The sequence below is a fragment of the Mustela nivalis genome, assembly GCF_964662115.1.
Source record: "Mustela nivalis genome assembly, chromosome: 13".
NCBI lineage: Eukaryota > Metazoa > Chordata > Mammalia > Carnivora > Mustelidae > Mustela > Mustela nivalis.
In genome coordinates, this window is record NC_139032.1 from 23,108,378 (window position 1) to 23,134,279 (window position 25,902).

General features: G+C 40.9%; 1 protein-coding gene across 10 annotated transcripts in view; it reads right to left on the reverse strand.

Annotated features, from left to right (window-relative positions):
• LOC309846376 (uncharacterized protein) overlaps positions 1-25,902 on the reverse strand; it is a 190,639-nt gene that overhangs the window by 59,172 nt on the left and 105,565 nt on the right. For 6 of the 10 annotated variants that reach the window (XM_082695269.1, XM_082695265.1, XM_082695274.1 and 3 more), the window contains one exon: positions 16,827-16,995. The exons of 3 other annotated variants lie outside the window; for them this stretch is intronic. Coding sequence is in view for 2 of the 7 variants with exons in the window: in XM_082695274.1 (XP_082551400.1) it covers positions 16,945-16,995 (51 nt within the window). In the remaining 5 variants the exon portion in view is untranslated. Of the gene's footprint in view, positions 1-16,826; positions 16,996-25,902 lie in introns of those variants that run through there. One more of the 10 variants, XM_082695270.1, reaches the window with a different exon arrangement.

Sequence of the window (25,902 nt, forward strand, 5' to 3'; positions counted from 1 at the left end):
CAGTGCATGTCACTTGATTTGAATGCTATGGAAAGGCACGAAAGTTTATTTAAACACAGTTTGCAGCCAGGCAGGGTGAGAAGGCTGGAAATTCAGGAGGCAGCCGTGGAGAAGCCACAAGGGATTTTTATGTATGAAGAGAATAAGAAGGAATGCACGTGGAGCAGAAAAAACGCTAAGAGGCAGGGAAGGAGGCCAGGGAGGCGGAAGGAAGGGCCAGATGGACGGATGCAGGTTAAACTGGCAACACGCTGTTGCATTTCTAAAAAAGAAAGATAAAAGATACTTAAAAGACGGTCTTGAACATTATCCATGGAAGGAGCTACCCCATTTGAAAATAGAAATGCAATTTAATTGTTAGTTACTTTACAAAGACCACACAGCATAAGAAATTAAATAGTACCAGCAGTGATTTATCCAAAGCTACAGAACCTGGGTCAGTGGTACTTGCATTAATCTGTTTTTCCAAACATCTAAGACCCTTAAAGCTTCCCAGGCACACTGTTTTCCTAACTGCGTCCATTGACCAAACACTCCCAGCGGGCTAGTTTCAGAAGGCACCACCTTTGAAAATGCTACCACTATCGGTCCTTTCTGTTAGGTCTCAAGTGGTCCAGTTACGCCTTTATGGCTACGTGCCTCACAGTTCTTAGTGACAGCATTACCCATAAACTGCCAATGGTGAAGATGGTCCTCTAAGGAAAATATAATAAGGAAGTAATGAATGTCGGGGGAGAAGTCCGGAAAATAGTGGACGCCAAGCACAGAGCAGGGGAAAAAAGCAATCGTATCCTGAAAATTAACTCCGATTTAGGTTTGACACCCTAAAAATGTCCAAAGGGGCAGAAAAAGGACAACAGTGGAATCTATTTGGAGGTTCTCCCACAACATTTCTTCTAGATCAACAGGAGCGGTTATTGTCATTAAACGTGATGAACATCTCAGTTCTTCTAGACTATAACCAACTTTTTCAACATGGCTCTTTTTCCCATTGTGCCAAACACATCCTAGGCTATTTTACTAGGAAGACTGCGTTCCTTTCAAAAATCCCCTGTGGAGCTATGTGACCTCTCGGTCTATGTGACCTCTATCCATGCCTGGAAGAAAGGTCTGAATTTTTATGACATCAACTGTTGCAAACAAACCCTACTTCAAACTCTTAGAAGCTTTTTTAAAAAAATTATTTATTTATTTTTAAAGATTTTATTTATTTATTTGACAGGCAGAGATCACAAGTAGGCAGAGAGGCAGGCAGAGAGAGAGGGAGGCAGATTCCCCGCAGAGCAAAGAGCCTAAAGCAGGGCTTGATCCCAGGACCCTGAGATTATGACCTGAGCCAAAGGCAGAAGCTCAACCCACTGAGCCACCCAGGCGCCCTCTCCCTTTGGTTTTTAAATAAAAACGTATGAATGGTGTCATGAAAATGATAAGACTTATCTGTGGTGGCCACCTCTTTTCCAAACAGTCTCTGCCCAGATTAAAAGGTCATGAATATTTGGACATGAAACGGAACACAGTTATTAACAGAGCAACTATTTGGGAACAACCTCCGTTTGGGGGGCAAAGGTCACAGAGCACCAGGCCCTCAGTGAGTCTGGAAATGTGACATTGCAGAATTGTCCCTGTTTGTGTCTTCCTGAACGGTAATCAAGATACGAGTGATGGGGGCTCCAAATCACGAGCAGACCAGCTCGTCTGGCACCTTACTGCTCCGAACGGCAGTGTTGACATTACCCGGGACCTTGTTACAAGTGCAGAACCTGCATTTTAACTGGATCCCTAGGGGATTTACGTGCATGTTCAAGTTTTAGAAGCACTATATGTTAAAAAAAGATTTGCTGCTCTAGCACACACCCCTCCAAAATATTTCCTGGTGTATAAACTAGAGCAGAAATTGTACAAACTAGAACAGAAAATGTAGAGTGTAGAAATGGATTTGGGCTAAAAATCTTAAGGGTCATAGAAAGAAAAGCCCCACTTAACATGAAAACATTTCATTAGTGTAGCCAATATTAGGATGTTTTTAGCATATGGTAACAGGCTGCTAATTTCGTCTTCACACTTTAAAATAGCAACAGGGGCGCCTGGGTGGCTCAGTGGGTTAAGCCTCTGCCTTCGGCTCAGGTCATGATTTCAGAGTCCTGGGATCAAGCCCCGGATCGGTATCTTCGCTGAACGGGGACTCTGCTTACCCCCCCCCCCCCGCTGCCTGCCCCTCTGCCTACTTGTGATCTCTCTCTCTGTCAAATAAATAAATAAATAAAATCTTATAAATAAATAAATAAGTAAATAAAATAAAATACCAACATATTGGGGAAATTATAACAGCGGTGGGAACTAAAGATATAAATCAACAATATTAATGATGTTTTTCAATCACTGGGAGGAATTAGTCCTAACTGTGGTGTAGATGGGTCATACTGAAACATGATGGCCAGGGAGCTCATGTACGGGTTTCTTAAGAATGCAACATGGTCATAAAAATTCATTATTACACTAGACACCTAATTCCTGAAAAGTTCTTCCTCCCTACAAAAATTATTTCCTGGGAATTCTTCAGTCCCTCATTGTTGGGTTCACTTTAGAGTCTATAATGCCCAGTAATTCAACTTGGCCATGAGGTCATGAGTCCAGCAGTAGGGCATTGCATCCCATCTTGTCACATGATGAGTAACTGGGAGCATAAAAAGGAAGCGGTCCACTGGGAGACCGAATTTACCCATGTTCTACCTCTAACAAAGCAGGAGCTACACACTGATTCAAAATTTTCAGTAGTAAATACACAACCTCTTAGAAAACCAAGCAATAGGAACAAAATGACCTGCCTCAATAAAGTAATACTGATCAGGATAAATGTCTTCTGTTTGACCTCCAGCTTACATCCTGAAAGAGAATTCTGATGTTGGTAGACAGTGAGAGAATCCAAATAAAATATGGGAGTCCTATTGGCTACCAAACATCAGACCGGAAGCAATCTTCCTCACTCAAAGTTCAGAAATCAGAAAAAAAAGTATGTAAGATGTAGTTTTTGAAGATCAAAGAAGGATTATTATTGCTCCACATGGGCAGGGGAAAATTATTCTTTTTTTAAAAGATTTTATTTTTTTATTAAACACAGAGAGAGAGAGAGAGAGAGAGCACAAGCAGGAAAAGTGGCAGGCAGAAGGAGAAGCAGATTCCCTGCTGACCAAGGAGACCAATTCAGGACTCGATCCCAGGACCCCGGGATCATGACCTGAGCCAAAGGTGGTCACTTAGCTGACTGAACCACCCAGGTATTCCAGAAAAATTATTCTTATTAGCACTGAGGAATCAGATAGAAATTTTAAAAATGAAGGAAAAAATGATGAAAAAAGAAGTCACTGAGACACATGGCTCCTGTAAAAAGGTAAATCACAAGGACATGTAAGAAATGTAGAGGAAGGAATATGGTAGTAGCTAACTAAAACACAGCTCAGGGCAGCAAAGAGCAGAAAACAGAACTAGTGTGATGGCACCAATTACAAAACAGAATCGGTGGGACCAAACACCAACTAGAAAAGCTCCAGAAGGAAAAAAGAGATGAAATTAATTAGACAAACAGAAAGCAATAAATCACAGAGCACGGAGATCTGCATCAGCTGAGCTTCAAGAAGGAATAGTGAGAGTCTGAGACATGCTTGCATGAGACAGCCCCAATCACTCCCCCAGCTTCTTCCAGCTCTGTAGGCATGGGGCTCTGCCAAGCAGGGCACACGCTGTGCTTCCAGGAAGATGGTTCAGTCCCTTTGGGGTGGTGGTGACCTCTATACCCAATGGCATTGGGTTTTGTTTTTTGTTTTGCTTTGATTTTAAGATTTTACTTATTTGAGAGAGAGAGCACAAGCAGCCGGGAGAGGGAGAAGGAGAAGCCAACTGAGCACAGATCCCAGTGCAGGGCTCCATGGGGGGGCTTCATGGAAGACTCCATCCCAGGACCCGAGGATCATGACCTGAGCTGAAGGCAGATGCCTAACTGACAGCCACCCAGGCACTACAGACGACTAGTAGTGACACCCATGTCCAATGGCATTGTTGATGACAGTGATGAAAGAGATGATTGAATGAATTGGGGGTTGGGGGGAGCAGTTGGTCTACTGCCTAAGGTTGAGGTTCTGATGGAGCAAGCACATTCCTGGCCCAGGATTGTCTAGGACTGGGGAGTAGGAGCAAAGATTAGCCACAAGGGAACATGTAGGAACTGTCTGGGATCATGACAATGTTCTGAAATCAAAAATCCGTGAACTTTACTCTTAGCATGCATAAATTTTATATGACATTTATTCACCAATAATACTGTTTTTATTTTATTTTTATTATCATTTTTTATAACTCTTAAAAATTATTTTATTTAGTATTATGAATGTTGGTATACCAAACAATTTTTTAAAGCAATGATACTTTCTTAACTTTATAAGTTAATTACTTTTTTTTTTTTTTTACTTTTTATTTTTTATAAACATATATTTTTATCCCCAGGGGTACAGGTCTGTGAATCACCAGGTTTACACACTTCACAGCACTCACCAAAGCACATACCCTCCCCAATGTCCATAATCCCACCCCCTTCTCCCAAACCCCCTCCCCCCAGCAACCCTCAGTTTGATTAAGAGTCACTTATGGTTTGTCTCCCTCCCAATCCCATCTTGTTTCATTTATTCTTCTCCTACCCACTTAAGCCTCCATGTTGCATCACCACTTCCTCATATCAGGGAGATCATATGATAGTTGTCTTTCTCTGCTTGACTTATTTCGCTAAGCATGATACGTTCTAGTTCCATCCATGTTGTCGCAAATGGCAAGATTTCATTTCTTTTGATGGCTGCATAGTATTCCATTGTGTATATATACCACATCTTCTTGATCCATTCATCTGTGGATGGACATCTAGGTTCTTTCCATAGTTTGGCTATTGTGGACATTGCTGCTATAAACATTCGGGTGCATGTGCCCCTTTGGATCACTACGTTTGTATCTTTAGGGTAAATACCCAATAGTGCAATTGCTGGGTCATAGGGCAGTTCTATTTTCAACATTCTGAGGAACCTCCATGCTGTTTTCCAGAGTGGCTGCACCAGCTTGCATTCCCACCAACAGTGTAGGAGTGTTCCCCTTTCTCCACATCCTCGCCAGCATCTGTCATTTCCTGACTTGTTGATTTTAGCCATTCTGACTGGTGTGAGGTGATATCTCATTGTGGTTTTGATTTGTATTTCCCTGATGCCGAGTGATATGGAGCACTTTTTCATGTGTCTGTTGGCCATCTGGATGTCTTCTTTGCAGAAATGTCTGTTCATGTCCTCTGCCCATTTCTTGATTGGATTATTTGTTCTTTGGGAGTTGACTTTGCTAAGTTCTTTATAGATTCTGGACACTAGTCCTTTATCTGATATGTCGTTTGCAAATATCTTCTCCCATTCTGTCAGTTGTCTTTTGATTTTGTTAACTGTTTCCTTTGCTGTGCAAAAGCTTTTGATCTTGATGAAATCCCAATAGTTCATTTTTGCCCTTGCTTCCCTTGCCTTTTGCGTTGTTCCTAGGAAGATGTTGCTGCGGCAGAGGTCGAAGAGGTTGCTGCCTGTGTTCTCCTCAAGGATTTTGATGGATTCCTTTCGCACATTGAGGTCCTTCATCCATTTTGAGTCTATTTTTGTGTGTGGTGTAAGGAAATGGTCCAATTTCATTTTTCTGCATGTGGCTGTCCAATTTTCCCAGCACCATTTATTGAAGAGGCTGTCTTTTTTCCATTGGACATTCTTTCCTGCTTTGTCGAAGATGAGTTGACCATAGAGTTGAGGGTCTATTTCTGGGCTCTCTATTCTGTTCCATTGATCTATGTGTCTGTTTTTGTGCCAGTACCATGCTGTCTTGATGATGACAGCTTTGTAATAGAGCTTGAAGTCCGGAATTGTGATGCCACCAACGTTGGCTTTCTTTTTCAATATCCCTTTGGCTATTCGAGGTCTTTTCTGGTTCCATATAAATTTTAGCATTATTTGTTCCATTTCTTTGAAAAAGATGGATGGTACTTTGATAGGAATTGCATTAAATGTGTAGATTGCTTTAGGTAGCATAGACATTTTCACAATATTTATTCTTCCAATCCAGGAACATGGAACATTTTTCCATTTCTTTGTGTCTTCCTCAATTTCTTTCATGAGTACTTTATAGTTTTCTGAGTATAGATTCTGTGTCTCTTTGGTTAGGTTTATTCCTAGGTATCTTATGGTTTTGGATGCAATTGTAAATGGGATTGACTCCTTAATATCTCTTTCTTCTGTCTTGCTGTTGGTGTAGAGAAATGCAACTGATTTCTGTGCATTGATTTTATATCCTGACACTTTACTGAATTCCTGTATAAGTTCTAGCAGTTTTGGAGTGGAGTCTTTTGGGTTTTCCACATATAGTATCATATCATCTGCGAAGAGTGATAATTTGACTTCTTCTTTGCCGATTTGGATGCCTTTAATTTCCTTTTGTTGTCTGATTGCTGAGGCTAGGACCTCTAGTACTATGTTGAATAGCAGTGGTGATAATGGACACCCCTGCCGTGTCCCTGACCTTAGTGGAAAAGCTTTCAGTTTTTCTCCATTGAGAATGATATTTGCGGTGGGTTTTTCATAGATGGCTTTGATGATATTGAGGTATGTGCCCTCTATCCCTACACTTTGAAGAGTTTTGATCAGGAAGGGATGCTGTACTTTGTCAAATGCTTTTTCAGCATCTATTGAAAGTATCATATGGTTCTTGTTCTTTCTTTTATTGATGTGTTCTATCACATTGACTGATTTGCGGATGTTGAACCAACCTTGCAGCCCTGGAATAAATCCCACTTGGTCGTGGTGAATAATCTTTTTAATGTACTGTTGAATCCTATTGGCTAGTATTTTGTTGAGTATTTTCGCATCTGTGTTCATCAAGGATATCGGTCTATAGCTCTCTTTTTTGGTGGGATCCTTGTCTGGTTTTGGGATCAAGGTGATGCTGGCCTCATAAAATGAGTTTGGAAGTTTTCCTTCCATTTCTATTTTTTGGAACAGTTTCAGGAGAATAGGAATTAGTTCTTCTTTAAATGTTTGGTAGAATTCCTCCGGGAAGCCGTCTGGCCCTGGGCTTTTGTTTGTTTGGAGATTTTTAATGACTCTTTCAATCTCCTTACTGGTTATGGGTCTGTTCAGGCTTTCTATTTCTTCCTGGTTCAGTTGTGGTAGTTTATATGTTTCTAGGAATGCATCCATTTCTTCCAGATTGTCAAATTTATTGCCGTAGAGTTGCTCATAGTATGTTCTTATAATAGTTTGTATTTCTTTGGTGTTAGTTGTGATCTCTTTTCTTTCATTCATGATTTTATTTATTTGGGTCCTTTCTCTTTTCTTTTTGATAAGTCGGGCCAGGGGTTTATCAATTTTATTAATTCTTTCAAAGAACCAGCTCCTACTTTCGTTGATTTTTTCTATTGTTTTTTTGGTTTCTATTTCATTGATTTCTGCTCTGAGCTTTATGATTTCTCTTCTCCTGCTGGGCTTAGGGTTTCTTTCTTGTTCTTTCTCCAGCTCCTTTAGGTGTAGGGGTAGGTTGTGTACCTGAGACCTTTCTTGTTTCTTGAGAAAGGCTTGTACCGCTATATATTTTCCTCTCAGGACTGCCTTTATTGTGTCCCACAGATTTTGAACCGTTGTATTTTCATTATCATTTGTTTCCATGATTTTTTTCAATTCTTCTTTAATTTCCCGGTTGGCCCATTCATTCTTTAGAAGGATACTGTTTAGTCTCCATGTATTTGGGTTCTTTCCAAACTTCCTTTTGTGGTTGAGTTCTAGCTTTAGAGCATTGTGGTCTGAAAATATGCAGGGAATGATCCCAATCTTTTGATACCGGTTGAGTCCTGATTTAGGACCGAGGATGTGATCTATTCTGGAGAATGTTCCATGTGCACTAGAGAAGAATGTGTATTCTGTTGCTTTGGGATGAAATGTTCTGAATATATCTGTGATGTCCATCTGGTCCAGTGTGTCGTTTAAGGCCTTTATTTCCTTGCTGATCTTTTGCTTGGATGACCTGTCCATTTCAGTGTGGGAAGTGTTAAAGTCCCCTACTATTATTGTATTGTTGTTGATGTGTTTCTTTGATTTTGTTATTAATTGGTTTATATAGTTGGCTGCTCCCACGTTGGGGACGTAGATATTTAAAATTGTTAAATCTTCTTGTTGGACAGACCGTTTGAGTATGATATAGTGTCCTTCCTCATCTCTTATTATAGTCTTTGGCTTAAAATCTAATTGATCTGATATAAGGATTGCCACTCCTGCTTTCTTCTGATGTCCATTAGCATGGTAAATTCTTTTCTACCCCCTCACTTTAAATCTGGAGGTGTCTTCGGGCTTAAAATGAGTTTCTTGGAGGCAACATATAGATGGGTTTTGTTTTTTTATCCATTCTGATACCCTGTGTCTTTTGACAGGGGCATTTAGCCCATTCACATTCAGGGTAACTATTGAGAGATATGAATTTAGTGCCATTGTATTGCCTGTAAGGTGACTGTTATTGTATATGGTCTCTGTTCCTTTCTGATCTACCACTTATAGGCTCTCTCTTTGCTTAGAGGACCCCTTTCAATATTTCCTGTAGAGCTGGTTTGGTATTTGCAAATTCTTTCAGTTGTTGTTTGTCCTGGAAGCTTTTAATCTCTCCTTCTATTTTCAATGATAGCCTAGCTGGATATAGTATTCTGGGCTGCATGTTTTTCTCGTTTAGTGCTCTAAAAATATCATGCCAGCTCTTTCTGGCCTGCCAGGTCTCTGTGGATAAGTCAGCTGCCAATCTAATATTTTTACCATTGTATGTTACAGACTTCTTTTCCCGGGCTGCTTTCAGGATTTTCTCTTTGTCACTGAGACTTGTAAATTTTACTATTAGGTGACGGGGTGTGGGCCTATTCTTATTGATTTTGAGGGGCATTCTCTGAACCTCCTGAATTTTGATGCTCGTTCCCTTTGCCATATTGGGGAAATTCTCCCCAATAATTCTCTCCAGTATACCTTCTGCTCCCCTCTCTCTTTCTTCTTCTTCTGGAATCCCAATTATTCTAATGTTGTTTCGTCTTATGGTGTCACTTAATTCTCGAATTCTCCCCTCGTGGTCCAGTAGCTGTTTGTCCCTCTTTTGCTCAGCTTCTTTATTCTCTGTCATTTGGTCTTCTATATCACTAATTCTTTCTTCTGCCTCATTTATCCTAGCAGTTAGAGCCTCCATTTTTGATTGCACCTCATTAATAGCTTTTTTGATTTCAACTTGGTTAGATTTTAGTTCTTTTATTTCTCCAGAAAGGGCTTTTATATCTCTCGAGAGGGTCTCTCTAATATCTTCCATCCCTTTTTCGAGCCCGGCTAGAACCTTGAGAATTGTCATTCTGAACTCTAGATCTGACATATTACCGATGTCTGTATTGATTAGGTCCCTAGCCTTCGGTACTGCCTCTTGTTCTTTTTTTTGCGTTGAATTTTTACGTCTTGTCATTTTGGCCAGATAAGAGTAAATGAAGGGGCAAGTAAAATACTAAAAGGGTGGCAACAACCCCAGGAAAATATGCTTTAACTAAATTAGAAGAGATCCAAAATCGTGAGTGGGGAGAAAGGGGATAAAAAGAGGTTCAAAAAGAAAGAAAGAAAAAAAAAGAAAAGAAAAAAAATTTTTTTTAAAAAAAGAAAACACCTGAGAAAAATGTAAAAAAGAAAAAATATATATATTAGATAAACTAGTAAAAAATCATTAAAAAAGAAAAAGGTAACAGTTAAAAAAAAAATTTTACCCAAAGGTGAGAAGAAAAAGAAAAAAAAAATGAAAAAGAAAAAATTAAATTAACTGCAAGACTAAAAAAAAATCACAGGAAAAAAGCCATGAGTTCCGTGCTGGCTTTCTCCTCCTCTGGAATTCTGCTGCTCTCCTTGGTATTGAAACCGCACTCCTTGGTAGGTGAACTTGGTCTCGGCTTGATTTCTTGTTGATCTTCTGGGGGAGGGGCCTGTTGTAGTGATTCTCAAGTGTCCGCCCCAGGCGGAATTACCCCTCCGTTACCAGGGGCCGGGGTGAGTAATCCGCTCGGGTTTGCTTTCAGGAGCTTTTGTTCCCTGAGCACTTTCCATAGAGTTCCGGAGGACGGGAATACAAATGGCGGCCTCCTGGTCTCCGGTCCGGAGGAGCCGAGAGCCCAGGGCCCCACTCCTCAGTGTGCCCTCAGAGAACAGTGCCCAGTTACTCCCGTCTGCCTGACCTCCGGCCACGCTCCGAGCTCACCGAGCCTGCGACCGGTTCAAGGTAACACCGAGCTGCGAGCTTACTGTCGGCTCTGTCTCTGTAGCCGGCTTTCCCGTTCCAATACCCGCAAGCTCTGCGACACTCAGACACCCCTGATCCTTCTGTGACCCTGCGGGACCTGAGGCCACGCTGACCCCGCGTGGGCTTCACTCTGGTTTAGCCTCTGGAGCGATGTCCCTCAGCGGAACAGACTTTTAAAAGTCCTGATTTTGTGCGCGGTTGCTCCGCCGCTTGCCGGGAGCCGCCCCCCCCCCCCCCCCCCCCCGGGGTCTATCTTCCCGTCGCTTTGGATTCACTTCTCCGCCGGTCCTACCTTTCAGAAAGTGGTTGTTTTTCTGTTTCCAGAATTGCTGTTCTTCTTCTCTTCGGTCTGCCGATGGATTTTCAGGTGTTTGCAATCTTTAGATAAGCTATCTAGCTGATCTCCGGCTAGCTGAAGCAGTCTCAGCTTGCTACTTCTCCGCCATCTTGACTCCTCCCCCAGTTAATTACTTTTTAATTTAATAAGTAGTTGTAAGCCCCCAAAAGATAAAATACTCTTCATAAACTATTTGGCAAATTTATTCTCTCTTTAATATATGTATTAATTTTGGGGGCAATGGGTGGCTCAGTTCAGCTCAGTTCATGATCCCAGGGTCCTGGGATCGAGCCCCACATTGGGTTCCCTGCTCGGTAGGGAGTCTGCTTCTCCTTCTCCCACTCCCCCTGCTTGTGTTCCTGCACTCACTCTCTCTCTCTGTCAAATAAATAAATAAAATCTTTATACACACACACACATACACACACACACAAACATATAAACTTTCAATTTCTTTTCCTTTTTTAAGATTTTAAAATAATAGTTTTATACATAAAACTATGGCCCCAACTATCCATTATTGTAACATTTAACATTTGCAGTAAAAATTATGCTCTTATATCTCAACATATAAAATATCTGAGCTTTTCTACCCTCAATTACATGTGTAGTATTTACAACTGCATATTCAGATATTAACAGCTAGTCTACATGATCTCCCTTTTAGTTACACTGATTACATATGGTCGTGACCAAACTGATCACTTGGTCATGCACAAGTCCAAGGACACCAGAAATGCCACTGAAGTGATGATTTAGTACTTAGACTTTCAAAGGCTGAGGCCAGAGTTGAAGCCAAAGAGCGGATCTTGGCTGAATAGTGACATTGAGGTCACACTGAGGAGCTTTTCTACTTCATCTGAAATTTAATTCTTCATATAATGTTTAGAATTAAGACTCAGAGTCTAAAAAGGAAAACTTTCTAAGATTAAAAAAAGGCTCAGCTGATAGCTCTAAAGAACTCACCATGTGTCTCACAAAAATTAATATTGCTCAGTCTTCAGCTTGTCTTGGCAACAGTTTTATTTTCATATAAAAATTGTGTAAGTGATACAATCTTATCCATGTGGGAAAAGAAAACCAGAAAAACGTAACTTGCGGAAGAAAAATAATCACTGAACCTAGTCTTCACCTGTATGAATGTAAATGTCATAATAAAAAGAAGAAATTTTTACACAATTTTAATAGGACAAGTTGAGCTCTCAAAATTGTATGCCAAGCTAAGATGTAGCTCTTTGTCAAGGCCAAAGAATTATAATCAGGTGTGTTTATTTGATGCACAAAAGAGTTGGTGCATTTCTCTGAATTGCATGCAAATTACATGCAGTTCAGATGAAGTTTGATTTGTAAACAATATTTTTCCCACCTCACAGATCCACACCTGCTGCAAATCTGGGGCCTCGAGTAATTGCCTTCAGGGGCAGGCAAGTAGCATACACAAGGGGAGAAGGCCAGGTGTATTACCACGGTACAACAGCGTCCTCTTTTTGGAGTGTTAGCCCTCATCTTGACACTTAGCTTCTGCATCAGGGAAAGGCAGGGGTGCTGAGGACCATGGCCACCATGGGGGGCCATGCCACTCAATGGACACTTTTCAGGAATGGGAATCTGTATTGCTGAGTCTTGTCATGTTTAAAAGAAATTTGATATCTACATTTTTATACTTTAAAGAATCTTCAGTTTCTGCATCTGAAAATGAAGGGTTTTGTCCAGGATCCGTGGCTATCGTGCTATGTCATGCTACAAAAGTCTGTCTTCGAGTTAAATTCTCTGCAGAACAGAAGAATTTGAAACAGAACTAGATTATATTTCAAATCCCCATGATTTTAGGACCCTAAATAAGAGCTGGCTGAGTTATGATCTGGGATCTGGCTGGTCAGCATACTGAATGCCAATTTAACTCATTTGGTTAGCTCAACTGAGCAGGCATTAAGCGACTGCTGTGGATGGACACTGTGCCCAGGTCATGATCTGTCCCTTTATGGATGTGGGCTCACACAGCTGACAGTCACACATACTTCCTCCCGGGCAAGGAAGGTAGAACACCACAGAGGCTGCTGAACATCTTGCTCCTGCTTAGGGAGGAGGGACAGAGGGAAGATGTCAGCTAGGGGGACATTTCTGCTGTGCCTTACAGGCTGGGCTGAATTTTTCCGAGCAGAGATAGGCCTGGTGGTGGTTATCCGGAACAGTATGAAGAAACACACGGGGGTAAGAAAGTACACAGCACAGGCAGACAGAATGAGACAGCTGGTATACAAAAGGAAACAGCACCCAGAAAGGAAGCATTAACTTATTTACTGGAGAGCAACTGAGTTACACTAATCAGTTACTTTCTTAGAGTATCCCGCATGGAGGAGGAGAAAAACCTGGGCTTGGATTGGCATGGCTGCAAATCCTAGTTTCCATGTATAAATCATTTATTCAATTACGCTCTTTAAATTTGAATCACAAGGACTTTATCCTAATAATCCAAATCCCCTTAAATTTTATAAATACTTAAAACACAAATATTTACAGATTTTTATGCAAGATATTAATAATATGGGTTCGATTCTCATCAACATTTCTAGTCTTAATTTCTAGGATTATGATCTGTGAATTCATAAAAAAGACAATTTAAATCACCCCAAACAATTTTGAGCCTACTTTTCCAAGCAATTTTGGGGGCTGTCTCCTCAGTTTGCTAAAAATCTCTACCAACCAGAATGATTGGCTGGAATGTAGCCTGAATTTTTGTTCAAAATTCAGTGACACAGAGCCCTCTTTAAACATTGAGCAAGGACTATAAAACTTATAATAGAAGCTAATCGAACATTCTGATCACTGGGGTGAAGTCACAAAATGATATAGTTTTCATGTCAGATTTGAGCCTATAAACCCCATCCACTAGAGAGAATTCTGGGTTAATTTCACTTGATATATTACATTTTTAAGATAAACTATATTTTTAATATATATTTATATGTATATATACATAATGTTAAATATGATCATTTATTTTCCCAGTTAGCTGAAGAGACCTTAGAACTTGAGGGAAACCTGAATCCTTTTCATATTCTTTCTACCTGGCAGGGACCCAATGCTTTATTCAATATTAAAAAGGCAGCTAATCGGATTCTCTATGTCTTAAGCCTGTCTCACCACAACTGCTAACGTGGGCCTTGCCTATTTTGCTGTGGAATGAATAATAGATCCAAAGAAGATTATTAAGTACAATATGGAAAAGGAACTTCAAAATACCCACAGTTCAATAAGATTAAAAATAAGAAAGAAAGAAAATAGAAATAAACAAAAAAAAGGGAAGAAAAATAAAATGAGAACAAAGTTTAGGTTAGTTTACAAAATGTAAGTCATAACATCCTATGTCCTATGAATATGTCTAATTTCACAGATTTAAGTCTATGTTTCCTAGCAAGGAATTTCTAAGACAAAGCAGAAAGCATCGTCATACCTTCCATAAAGTAAACACAAATCAGTTACTCAGAACGATGACAACTCCCCAACAATGACAAGAACCCTAAGTCCAAGTTCTTTGAGAAGTTTATCTCATGTGCACTCATGAAGAGTTCAGTTGATAATGTAACTATAAAGAATGCTCAGCCCTAAAGTTTAATAACTGATGATATGTGAAGTGGACAAAAGAAGTGCTAAAAATGCAAAAAATAGAGTTCTTGAAGGTGACACTCCTCAGGGAGCCATATGGTGGCTCATAAGTTAAGTCCTCAAAGACATTCATGTACAAATGCAAGACAACTGTTTTTTGCAAGATTCCTCAAAGTGGCCAAGTATATATGAGCAATCACCAGTAATTCAGTTAATCTCTGTGGACTTCAGTAATGGTCAGTTTGAAAGAGGGAAGATGACTGGCAGGTGGAACAGTGTAGATAATCCCTAAGAGTCCTTTTAGCTCTGGGGAAAAAATGTCTGTGATTCTTTTTATAGTTTTTATTGAAGTGTAATTGACATACAATGTTATATTTGTTTCAGGTGTAGGACATAGTGATTCATCAATTCTCCACATTACTCAGGACTCACCTTAAGTATATCCAGCAACTGCCACCATGTAATGTTATTGCAATATTACTGAATGTATTTCCTACGCTGTACTTCTCACCTTGGGGACTTAATATTTTATAAGTGGAAATTTGTACCCGTTAGTCCCCTTTATCTATTTCACCCATGCCCCCACCCACCTTCCCTTTGGGCAAATCACCAGTTCCCTGTATTTAAGAATCTGTTTATTCATTTGCTTTGTTTTCTAGATTTCACATAAAAGTGAGATGGATTTTGTCTTTCTCTGACTTCTTTCACTTGTCATAATACGTTCTAGGTCCATTTACGTCATGGCAAATGGCAAGATTTCACTCTTTTTTATGGCTGAGTAATGTGATTCTTGGTGAAATTTTTTTTACTGAGCCCCTACTATGTGCTATATCCTTGGATTAAAAGGAATTCTAAACCCACACACAAAAGGGTGCAAAGACCCCTTTGATTATTTTGTAATTGTGCTTTACTGGAGAGTAGATTTGCTGCTATTTGCCTGTTATTATAGCAGGAAAGAATCCAATATTTGCACACCAATTGATCCATGAATGTCAACAGAGAGCGGGCACCTTCTGTCCTCCTAAATTGTTAATCTTTGAATCTCAGATGAAGGTTAGAAACTCTCCCTAAGTATTTAAAATTCCTTTTGAATGCTTCTTTCAGACTGAAATTTTCAAACAAATATGTAACTGGGTGCATATGCTAAATGAGGCACTCAGCACCTCACTGTCTTAAAATCTGTGTATCGAAATCCCAGGAATGTTTCCCACCATTAAAAAGACACAACTAGAAATGTTGGGCTTTTGAAAACTTGGGGACCAAACAGTGCAGAAAAGACAGAGCCCCCAGGAACTGGAGGAAAATTAAAGAAGTGGACCAATAACAACTAACAATCTTTAAGAAAATTTTAAATCGGGGCTCCTGAGTGGCTCAGTGTGTTAAAGCCTCTGCCTTTGGCTCAGGTCATGATCCCAGGGTTCTGGAATCGAGCCCCACATCGGGCTCTCTGCTTAGCAGTGAGTCTGCCCCCCCCCAAACCCTGTCTGCCTCTCTGCCTACTTGTGATCTCTGTCAAATGAATAAATAAAATCTTTAAGAAAAAAAAGAAAATTTTAAATCTTCAAGATATTGTACAAAATCATTATGTTCCAAACCTCCCCAAAGCTACAAATATTTAACTTTATGCATAGATCATGAATGTGTCATATATATGTATGTGTGAGTACATACATATCTCTTTGTGTATTTTTCCCATAATATTTTTGGGACTATTTTGGGAATATCTGTAAATCTGGCTTAGAACATTTGCAATCCCATTCTTCTCACCTCAAAAGAAGAAAACTGTGTAACAAAATGAAAAGCACACTCCAGATCATTTTTACAGTTGCAGGATCCTGACATTTTTCTGTAAATGAAGCATGTTTTCAGTGTGTTATCATAGTGGTCCCAATTTTCCAGACATGAACAACTCCTTGTAAATTTCCAAACAAAACAAACTCAGTAAGTATGGTACTTGCATTTCTGAGAAATTCAGCACATATTAAAACTGTGCAAAAATTACTTGGAGTGTCTATGTAAAGTCATCTATGCTCAGATAATTATAAAGTACTTTTTTACCTGCATGAAAGTTGAATCAGACATTAAAATATAATGGGGGATATGTGTTATGGGTTGAAGTGTGATTCCCAAAACTTTACATTTTGAAGCCCTATCCACAGTGCCTCAGAATGTGACCTTATTTGGGAATAGGTTCATTGCAGATGTAATTAGTGAAGATGAGGTTGAACTGGTATGGGAGGGCCTATAACCCCATAAGCCTGTTGGTGGTACCCTGCTATGACCATCCTCCCCAGCTAATACAACATGGATCTGGGCGCAGTCTCAGAGGATAGCTCTTCACACTCTTTTCACTTTTTACACCAAGCAAATGTACTACCCATCCAACAGATTACATTTGTGTGTAGTCTTATGCCAAAGAGATAATGTTTTATGCGGAGTGACAGGAAAGGGAGGGAGAAAGCCATCAAAACGCAATCCATACTGTTCCCCCCGGGAGAAACAGTGTCAGGTGTGCAGCCAGTACTGATACCTGAAAAGCAGCCCCACAGCTCTGGAGAAGTCCTTCGGCCCTTGCTCCGTCATGGCCTGGACAACATGGCGGCAGCAGTGCAGAGAGAGAGAACGGGGCTGGTGGCCAGCCGCAGCCACTAGCCAGTCATCCTGTAGGATGCAGCAGTCTGTGATCCAGACCTGCTTTCCTGGGAGTTAAAAATAATAACAATAAATAAAACCAAAGACCTTAAGGAGATCCCCTCCAATAGCACCCTCAGGATAAGGCCCATTCCAGGTGTCCTCTCTTGTGCCATCAAGGTTACTGAGCACCAGCAAGTACCAGGCACTGTGGTGCATGTGGAGATGTAAACACATAGATACATAGACCCTGTTCTCAGGCTGCTCAGCTGGGAGAGGCAGACCTCCAAGGGAGGGTCATGTGTGCAAGGTCACCAGCAACCCTGACCAATGATGGAGTAAAGATGCTGGAAGATTGTATGAAGGGTAATGTCAGAGTTAGAGAAGCCTTCTCTGGGAAGAGACATTTGTGCTGATGTGAGAATCCGCATGGAAGGGAGAAGGGAAAGAGCCTGGCACAGGGAAGGGAAGAAAGGCTGGTGTGACCTGCATTTGCACAGTGGGGGGTGCGGTGACCCAAGATGAGGTGGCAAAGGGTCACACTGCATGAGGCCTTGTGGCCTTGGATAAGGGTCAGAACCCAGTGATTTTAAGCAAGAATCCATCTTGAGTTTTAAAAAAAGATCACTCTGGCCACCTCGTGGAGATGTGATGGGTCATTCTTAACATTCCCCATTCTCTCTAGGGCAAAATGATTTCCAACAATTATTGTTTCCTGGAGCTGTTTGGGTTTAGTTGCAATTCCTTTAAATATACTTTCTTAAGACATCATCTAAAATCAGCAAATCATTTCGTGTATGAGCAAAAAGCGGACATATCAAACTTCTGCTGTTGAAAATTTTAAGCATATAAATTCTCTACGTGGTTATATGAAATAATGGAACTAAAGTAACTCTTTTTTTTTTTTAAAGATTTTATTTATTTATTTGTCAGAGAGAGAGAGAGTGAGAGCGAGCACAGGCAGACAGAGTGGAAGGCAGAGGCAGAGGGAGAAGCAGGCTCCCTGCGGAGCAAGGAGCCCGATGTGGGGCTCGATCCCAGGATGCTGGGATCATGACCTGAGCCGAAGGCAGCTGCTTAACCAACTGAGCCACCCAGGTGTCCCTAAAGTAACTCTTTATCTTTATATTCCCTGGGCTGTGATCGTGAAATTTGGATCAGCCATTTAAATACTTGAATGTGATGCTCCAGAAGACACACAATCATGCACTAAACTTTCAAAAGATGTGGATTCATGAGGCCATGTGAGTCAGGGGCCCGCTGTGTTACTGAGAACTCAAGGATCCATTTCCACGTAGAATACAATGTTTATCAAAGGGTTAAGTATTGCAAATGGATTCATTTAAAGCTCATATATTAATTATTAGAATTCCAGAGCAACTGCAACAGTTGTATACAACTTAGGTTAAGATTTTCTTTTCCACGGGCGTCTGGATGGCTCAGTGGGTTAAGCCTCTGCCTTTGGCTCAGGTCATGATCTCAGGGTCTTGGGATGGAGCCCCGCATCGGGTTCCCTACTCAGCAGGGAACCTGCTTCCCCCTTTCTCTCTGCCTGCCTCTCTGCCTACTTGTGATCTTTCTGTCAAATAAATAAATAAATAAACTTAAAAAAAAAAAAAAAAGATTTTCTTTTCCAGCAATGAGTACTTCATTGCTGAAACCATTTAGATTTGCCTTTGCATGGTGATAATAGGTTTAGTAGGTAACTTTTAGTAGGTTTTCTTACTGCTTTTAAACTCTTTACAGTCAATGTACCTCCTTCCTAATGCACCCTGGACACGTCTCCTCCCTCTGCCCCCAGCCCTCAGGACACCACAGGTGTGAAGAATGCACTGAAGGAGAGCAAGACATCTGGAGAAGGCCAGTAGGAGGAAAGCCAGTGGCAGAGAAAATGGAGGCTTGTTAGGGCTTTGTGACTGACTGGACATTCAGACAGGGAAAGGAATGAGGCCACGCCCAGCAGTCTGCTGGGCACCCAGGGGGATGGACTCATTGGTCTGTAGATGGAGACTGATGCCACAAGAATGGCCTGGGAAGGGAGGGTTGTGCAGTAGTGCTGAACCTTGATGAGCTCTAACATGGAGAAGGGAGTATGTTGGCAAATATTATTTCCATTTTGCAACCAGAAAACCAAGGCACTGGGCAATTACATCAGTTTTCCAAAAGCAACTTAGGAGATACCAGGGTTGATTTTTGGCCTCATCTTGCGCACCCAATTACTTGTTCAAACTTTGTTTTGAGAAAGAACCATCTCTCGGAGATATTGAAAAGAAACACAAGGTCTATCACTCTGCATTGCAGTGAGGAGTTGCCTACAGACATTACCAGTGTCTGGTGCAGTTGGAACTTAGAGCTAAAGAGGACATGGTATGAAGAGAGCAACACAGACCTGCTTCTCTCTGAAAATAGGTTTGTTTTACGTGACATGTGGTTTCAGGAAGTCCAGGAAGGCTACCAAAGACGTAGAAGAAAGCCCACAGAAGCTGGCATCACCAAAACCAAGAGGAGAGGACATTTCAGGGAGAAAGACCTCTTCTGATATCCCTGGTGCCTAAACCGGGGTCTTCACATGCGGTAGGGGCTCAATACTTGCAAGATGGCAGGAGATCTGATAGACCAGAAGTCTCACGAGGCTAAGGATCCATCCCCTCGATCTAGATCCAGCTCTAAGGAAACTTTACGTGCTGACTTTTTAAAAATTTTTTTTTCGTTGTTCCAAAATTCATTGTTTATGCACCACACCCAGTGATCCATGCAACATATGCCTTCCTTAATACCCACCACCAGGCTCACCCAACCCCCCACCCCACCCCTCCAAAACCCTCAGTTTGTTTTTCAGAGTCCATAGTCTCTTGTGGTTCATCTCCCCTTCTGATTTCCCCCAACTCACTTCTCCTCTCCTTCTCCCAATGTCCTCCATGTTATTCCTTATGCTTCACAAGTGAAACCATATGATAATTCACTCTTTCTGCTTGACTTATTTCACTCAGCATAATCTCCTCCAGTCCTGTTCATGTTGATACTAAAGTTGGATATTCATCTTTTCTGATGGAGGTGTAATACTCCGTAGTATATATAGACCATATCTTCTTTATCCATTCATCTGTTGAAGGGCATCTTGGTCCTTTCCACAGTTCTGTGACTGTGGCCATTGCTGCTATGAACATAGGCTCTTCTTTTCACTACATCTATATCTCTGGGGTAAATACCCAGTAGTGCAATTGCAGAGTCATAGGGTAGCTCTATTTTTAATTTTTTGAGGAATCTCCACACTGTTCTCCAAGGTGGCTGCACCAACTTGCATTCCCACCAGCAGTATAAAAGGGTTTCCCTTTCTCCATATCTTTTCCAAAAGTTGTTGTTTACTCTCTTAATGATTTTGGCCATTCTAACTGGTATAAGGTAGTATCTCAGTGTGGTTTTGATTTGAATCTATGGCTAATGATGATGAACATTTTTCCATGTGTCTGTTAGCCCAAATGTGAAGCCTTAATCAAATAATTTAACTTATGTCAGATTGGACCACTTCTAGAATAATTATCATTGCCTTCATTTATCAGATTGAATCACAAATTCCAAAAGCAGAGCTGGAAGGGACCTTACACACCATCTTCCTTCTTTGGGCCCTTCAATCTAAGGAAGCCCAGGCTAAGAAAGAGCCTCTCTTTCATAAAGGTCACCATTCCATCTTACAGGTCCATTGTCTTTCTTCATGTGTGGAAGAAAATGAAGAAAGCCACTAGACTCTCAGAATACCTCTGTGCACATGTACACACATACACACATACTGAAAACTGTAACTGAGGCCTAACTCAGAAACCTTACCTATTTTTTCCCATCAATCTCTCCAACCTCTTGTACAGTATTGATAGGGCCTGTTGCAACAAAGAGATAATTAAAATCTCAGGCACAGTTGACAAGACTAAATCTTGCTAACCACATAAACCCCTTCTATGCAGTTAGTGACACTGCGCTCAGAATAAAGTGAGCATACCACTGGAGAATTTGGATGACCAGTGTTTTCTGCTCCAGCCCAATGAAATATTCTATGCTGCTTGATTCTGCCAAAAGAATACCTTCAGAAAATTGTTTTGCAGAGTAACATAAAATACATAGTCAAGCCTTGAATAGCACAGGTATGAACTATACGGGTCCACTTACACACAGAATTTTTAAATAAATACAGTACAGGACTAAATGTGTTTTCTCTTCTTTATGATTTTTTAAATATTTTTTCTCTAGCTTACTTTATTGTAAGAATACTGTATATTAAACATATAGTGCACACAACATGTGTTAACCAACTGTTTATGTTATCAGGAAGGATTCTGGTCAATAGTGAGCTACTAGGAGTTTGGGGGAATCAAGTTACACACAGATATTCTCCTGCATGAGGGGCCAGCCCTCCTCACCCCCACAGTCAAGGGTCAATTGCAGTAGAAATTAGAAATAAGTTCGATCAATTCCAACTCAAATGCTATGACTTTAGTGAAGACAAAGGTTACCAGGTCTCCTCAATTCTCTCTTATTACTGCTTATAGAAATCTGCTGTCCTCTGCATATTCAAGGGAGCCCACTATTTACTGTAAATGTTCCAAGGCACTACGAATCACTCCAGAGTTTAAGAAGACCATCTCTAATGCTATGGAAACCACAGAGAAGGTGTATGTCAATTTCATGTCACAAGGCAGTCTTTCATTTTGTTTCTCCATCACAGGGACTCTGAGCTGCCTTCTGTACTTTCCCTGGAATGACAGTGCCCTTTCTTCTCTAACCTAGTAATTCAGCTGTCTAAGACTTTCAAATTCCACCCCATGCCATAGAAGTCTCATACAGACCCATTGTGTGATACTATTTAACGATATTTTATTCCTTTTGATTTTATCTTCTAGTCCTTGGCACCAGTGGGCCTTAAGGTAAATAAAAAGATAAAACTTCAGAAGCGACACCTAAAAAAAAAAAGGCAGCTCCTGCCATATAGTGAAGAGTCTGTGGCACATTCTCAGGTAGGTATCGCAGACCCAGGTGTGTTGCACACAGTCATGGAATACCACTTCACTGAGGCCTCACCCTGACACCTGCTTAGTGCCCAACAGTTGTCAAATAACCTTTCCACAGCTCCTTAGGAAGCCTACATAGAATAGTGGAGAATGCATAGGATACAGACCCAAGATGCCTTTTTTAAAGTCCTGGATCTATTATTTATTGCTGTGTGACTTAAGAGTTACTTATTCTCTCTGGGCTCCAGCAACTATGAACCATGGATGGTTTTGGGGTAAAGAGTAGGCAATACAACAGCTCACATCCTGGTCTACATTTGGCCACTTGCCAGCTCTCGGTCAATATGGCCTCAAATACCTTATTATAAAACAAGAACAATAATATCTTCCCTGTATGGACAGTGTTGCTGTTATATAAGGAAAGGAGAGATGGCCTGTGAACTACACAATCTTCAAAGGTTGAAGGAACACCCTTCTTGGGCCTCCTTACCTTATCCATTTGCCTGTTAAGGTCTCATTTAAAAGCCCAAACCCTTCTGGAACCCTTTCTCCCCAGCATGGAAAGTACCATCCACAGTCCTATGTGCACTAGTGTGATTCCAGATGGGTCAGGAACTCCAGAACACTGGGTCTCTGCTGCCTTACAGTCATAGCGAGAGAACTGACAGCTGGGCAGAAAGCTGTTCCCTCCCCCTCCCCTGCCCTCACTCCCTGGGTGCACAGGTTTGCCTTTGAAATATAAAAAAAATCAGGAACTTTCAAAGCACCATAAGTTGGAACATGATTTCTATAAGTTCTTGATAAAGGTTGGATGACCTTCTTTCTACCCCATGGCAGTTCCCTTGCTCACAATCTGATGTTTTTTTTAAGCTTGCCTTTTCCTTTCTCCACTCCAGCAGACACCTTTCCTCCTGCTTATGTTTAAAAAAAAAAAAAAGAATATTTATATTCACAGACTTAATGAAGTATCCTACAAAGGTGAAATTACAAATACTATATTTTAGGTTCTCCACTATCTAAGGAAGTAATGGCAGAAGGTGTTTTTATCCCTGTTTTAGAATTAAAAAAAATAAAAAGGCAAGAGTCAGAAAGGCTGGGTGATGTGCTCCAAGGCCACATAGATAGTATGTGGCCAAGCCTGGCCCCACACGCCAGCTTGCTGACTCAAGGTCAATATTCTGAAGTTACACCTTGTGGGTTCCGTAAGAAACTCAAGAGGTACAGCCAAGAAGGAACATTCTAGTCACCTATAATAAACAGACTGAATCCTGAAATAAACCAGAAATTAAAAAAGGAAAAGGTCATTGACTCTAAGAATAACAGGCAGCATTTTGGGGTCATTCAGTCTCCCAGAGTCATGTTCAGAGGGCCAAAAACACACTTCAGGGACATTAGGATTCCTGGATGCCCTGTCTCTTCTTCCCTCTATGGTGCCTGAATTCCATACATTTTCTTCCAGTGAAAAATGCAAACAAGTGCCTCCATTTTCTTTTTAGAACTAGGATGGTGTGGAGGTAGAAATACTTCAATGTACCAATGAGAATACTCTGGAAGAAAAATACATATATTTTTCTCTACTTTTTGCAATCACTCCAGCATACAGACAGACAGAGCCAGCTTGTCACTTGGATTTGTCAGTCAGCTTCCAGCAAGGTTTGCTTTCAGAAATTTCAGGGCAGCAGTTTGGTGCAGTGAAAAGAACCCCAACTCTGCAAACTTGAGCTTCTATCCCAGAATCTGTCACTTAATAGCTATGTGGCCCTGCGATGCATTTATCCTGCCTGGAAACATGGGGGTATCTGTTGGAGAGCTATAGCCAGTATCACAAACTTTTTTTTTTTTTTTAAAGATTTATTTATTTGACAGAGAGAGATCACAATTAGGCAGAGGCAGGTGGGGGGTGGGGGAAGCAGGCTCCCTGCTGAGCAGAGAGCCCAATGTGGGGCTCGATCCCAGGACCCTGAGATCATGACCTGCGCTGAAGGCAGAGGCTTAGCCCGCTGAGCTACCCAGCCCCCCACCCTCCCAGTATCACAAACTATGACTCCCGGGCTTTACAGTGCCCATAGACATAACTTCCTTGATTCCCAAAACTGTGAAATGTACTTTATAAATTCCTTTAGAGGAAGCCTGCCTTCTCCTGTTTGGCACACTCTGTTCTCCCCTCTGGTCTTATACTGACCTGCGTTAAGGTTTGTGTTCTGCGGCCAGGCCCATGGACCTCTCTTCAGGAGTCCCATGAGGGTGTAAAATCTCCTAGCATAGAGCAAACCCTGAGGCAATATCTGAGTGATCTCTGCAACCTGAGAAGTGGCATTCTGCAATTTGAGTTTCAACTTCCAGTCTCTGTTGCTTGCCCCTCCACTTCTTCCCTTTTCCAATGATGGGGTGCCTGGGGCATAGTACTTGGGCTTCTCCTGTTTCTTATTCCCATTGGTGACCCCATCCAATCTCATGGTCAAATATGATCTACATACTGATGATTCCCAAATGTGTAGATTTTACCTAATGTGTTCCAGAACAGACACATCAGGAACCCAAGTCTCATTTATCTAACTGCATGCATGACTCTCTCCCCTTGACTATCAAAAGGTGGGATAATCTTACATTTGTTTCTCTAGAACCTTTCTGGTTTGCATAGGAAAGTCTTGGATTGTGCCTGTGGTCCCAACAGCATCCCATCTGATCTAGCTTGTGCCCTGGATTTTCCATTTTATATTAGATTTATTTTATTTTTAAAAAATAGATTTTATTTATTTATTTGAGGGAGAGAGAGCATGAGCAGGGGGTGGTGGTGATGGAGCGAGAGGGAGAAGCAGGCTTTTCACTGAGCAAGGAGCTGGAAGCTAGACTCAATCCCAGGACCATGACGTCATGACCTGAGCTCAAGGCAGACGGTTAACAGAATGAGCCACACAGGCACCCCAGGATTTTTCATTTTTAATGAAATATTATCATTATTATTTTATTACAGTGAGCTGGGATGGGTTTATGAGGTCTCCACTTTGTACTTCCAACTCCTGCCTTGATCTTGTTTAATAATATGGAAGATACATGGGGCGTATACAAAGTTTTCATATTAACACGTGGTTCCATTTAAAATAACCCATCTCTCTTTTCCCCACCATTTCAAGATGAAACCTAATCCTCCCTCTCAAATATAGCATTGAAGACACTTACTGCTTTAAAGAAAGTCTGGACAGAAGAGAAGGTTAAGTCAGGGCACCTGGGTGGCTCAGTCAGTTAAGCATCCAACTCTTGACTTCAGCTCAGCTCATGGTCTCAGGGTTCTAAGATGGAGTTCCATATCCAGCTCTGTGCTGGGTGTGGAGGACCCAATCACCTCAATCCAGCAATCAATTAATCAGTCAATGAACTAAGAGTTGGCTAACTCCTGGTATCAGGTGGCGAAAGGAAAAACCCTGGAAGCTCCTATAGCAACCACCGCTTGGTGCACCAGCCAGTGTTGCTCTGGAGGCTTCCATGCCCTACAAAATGAAGACACAGCTGCCAGTCAGTGAGGTCAGGGGTCAGTGCAGGAATTACAGGTCAGGTGGACATAAAAAATACACAGGAAATAGAGTGAGCACAGGACTAAGAGCAGTCTTAGTAGTTTAGTGAACTTGGTTACAGAGGTCTTATCATGTAGATGGTATTAATCTGTGACTACCTATTTTATTGTTCGAGAACAGTTTTTGAGTTTTTATTATTTTTTTGGATTTGTTTTTATTATTATTTTTAAATTTTTATTTTATTTTTTCAGTATTCCAAGATTCATTGTTCATATTATATTTTAAAATATTTATAAATACTTACAGATATTAAATGGGAATCATTATATATTTTTACAACTATATCTAATATTTGTAAGTAATATTTGTAAGCTTTACATATACATATATAAATTACAAAACAGTGTGTGAATAGATGTAAAGATATTTTTCAAAACAAAAATATGCTTTCTCTCTTCGATGC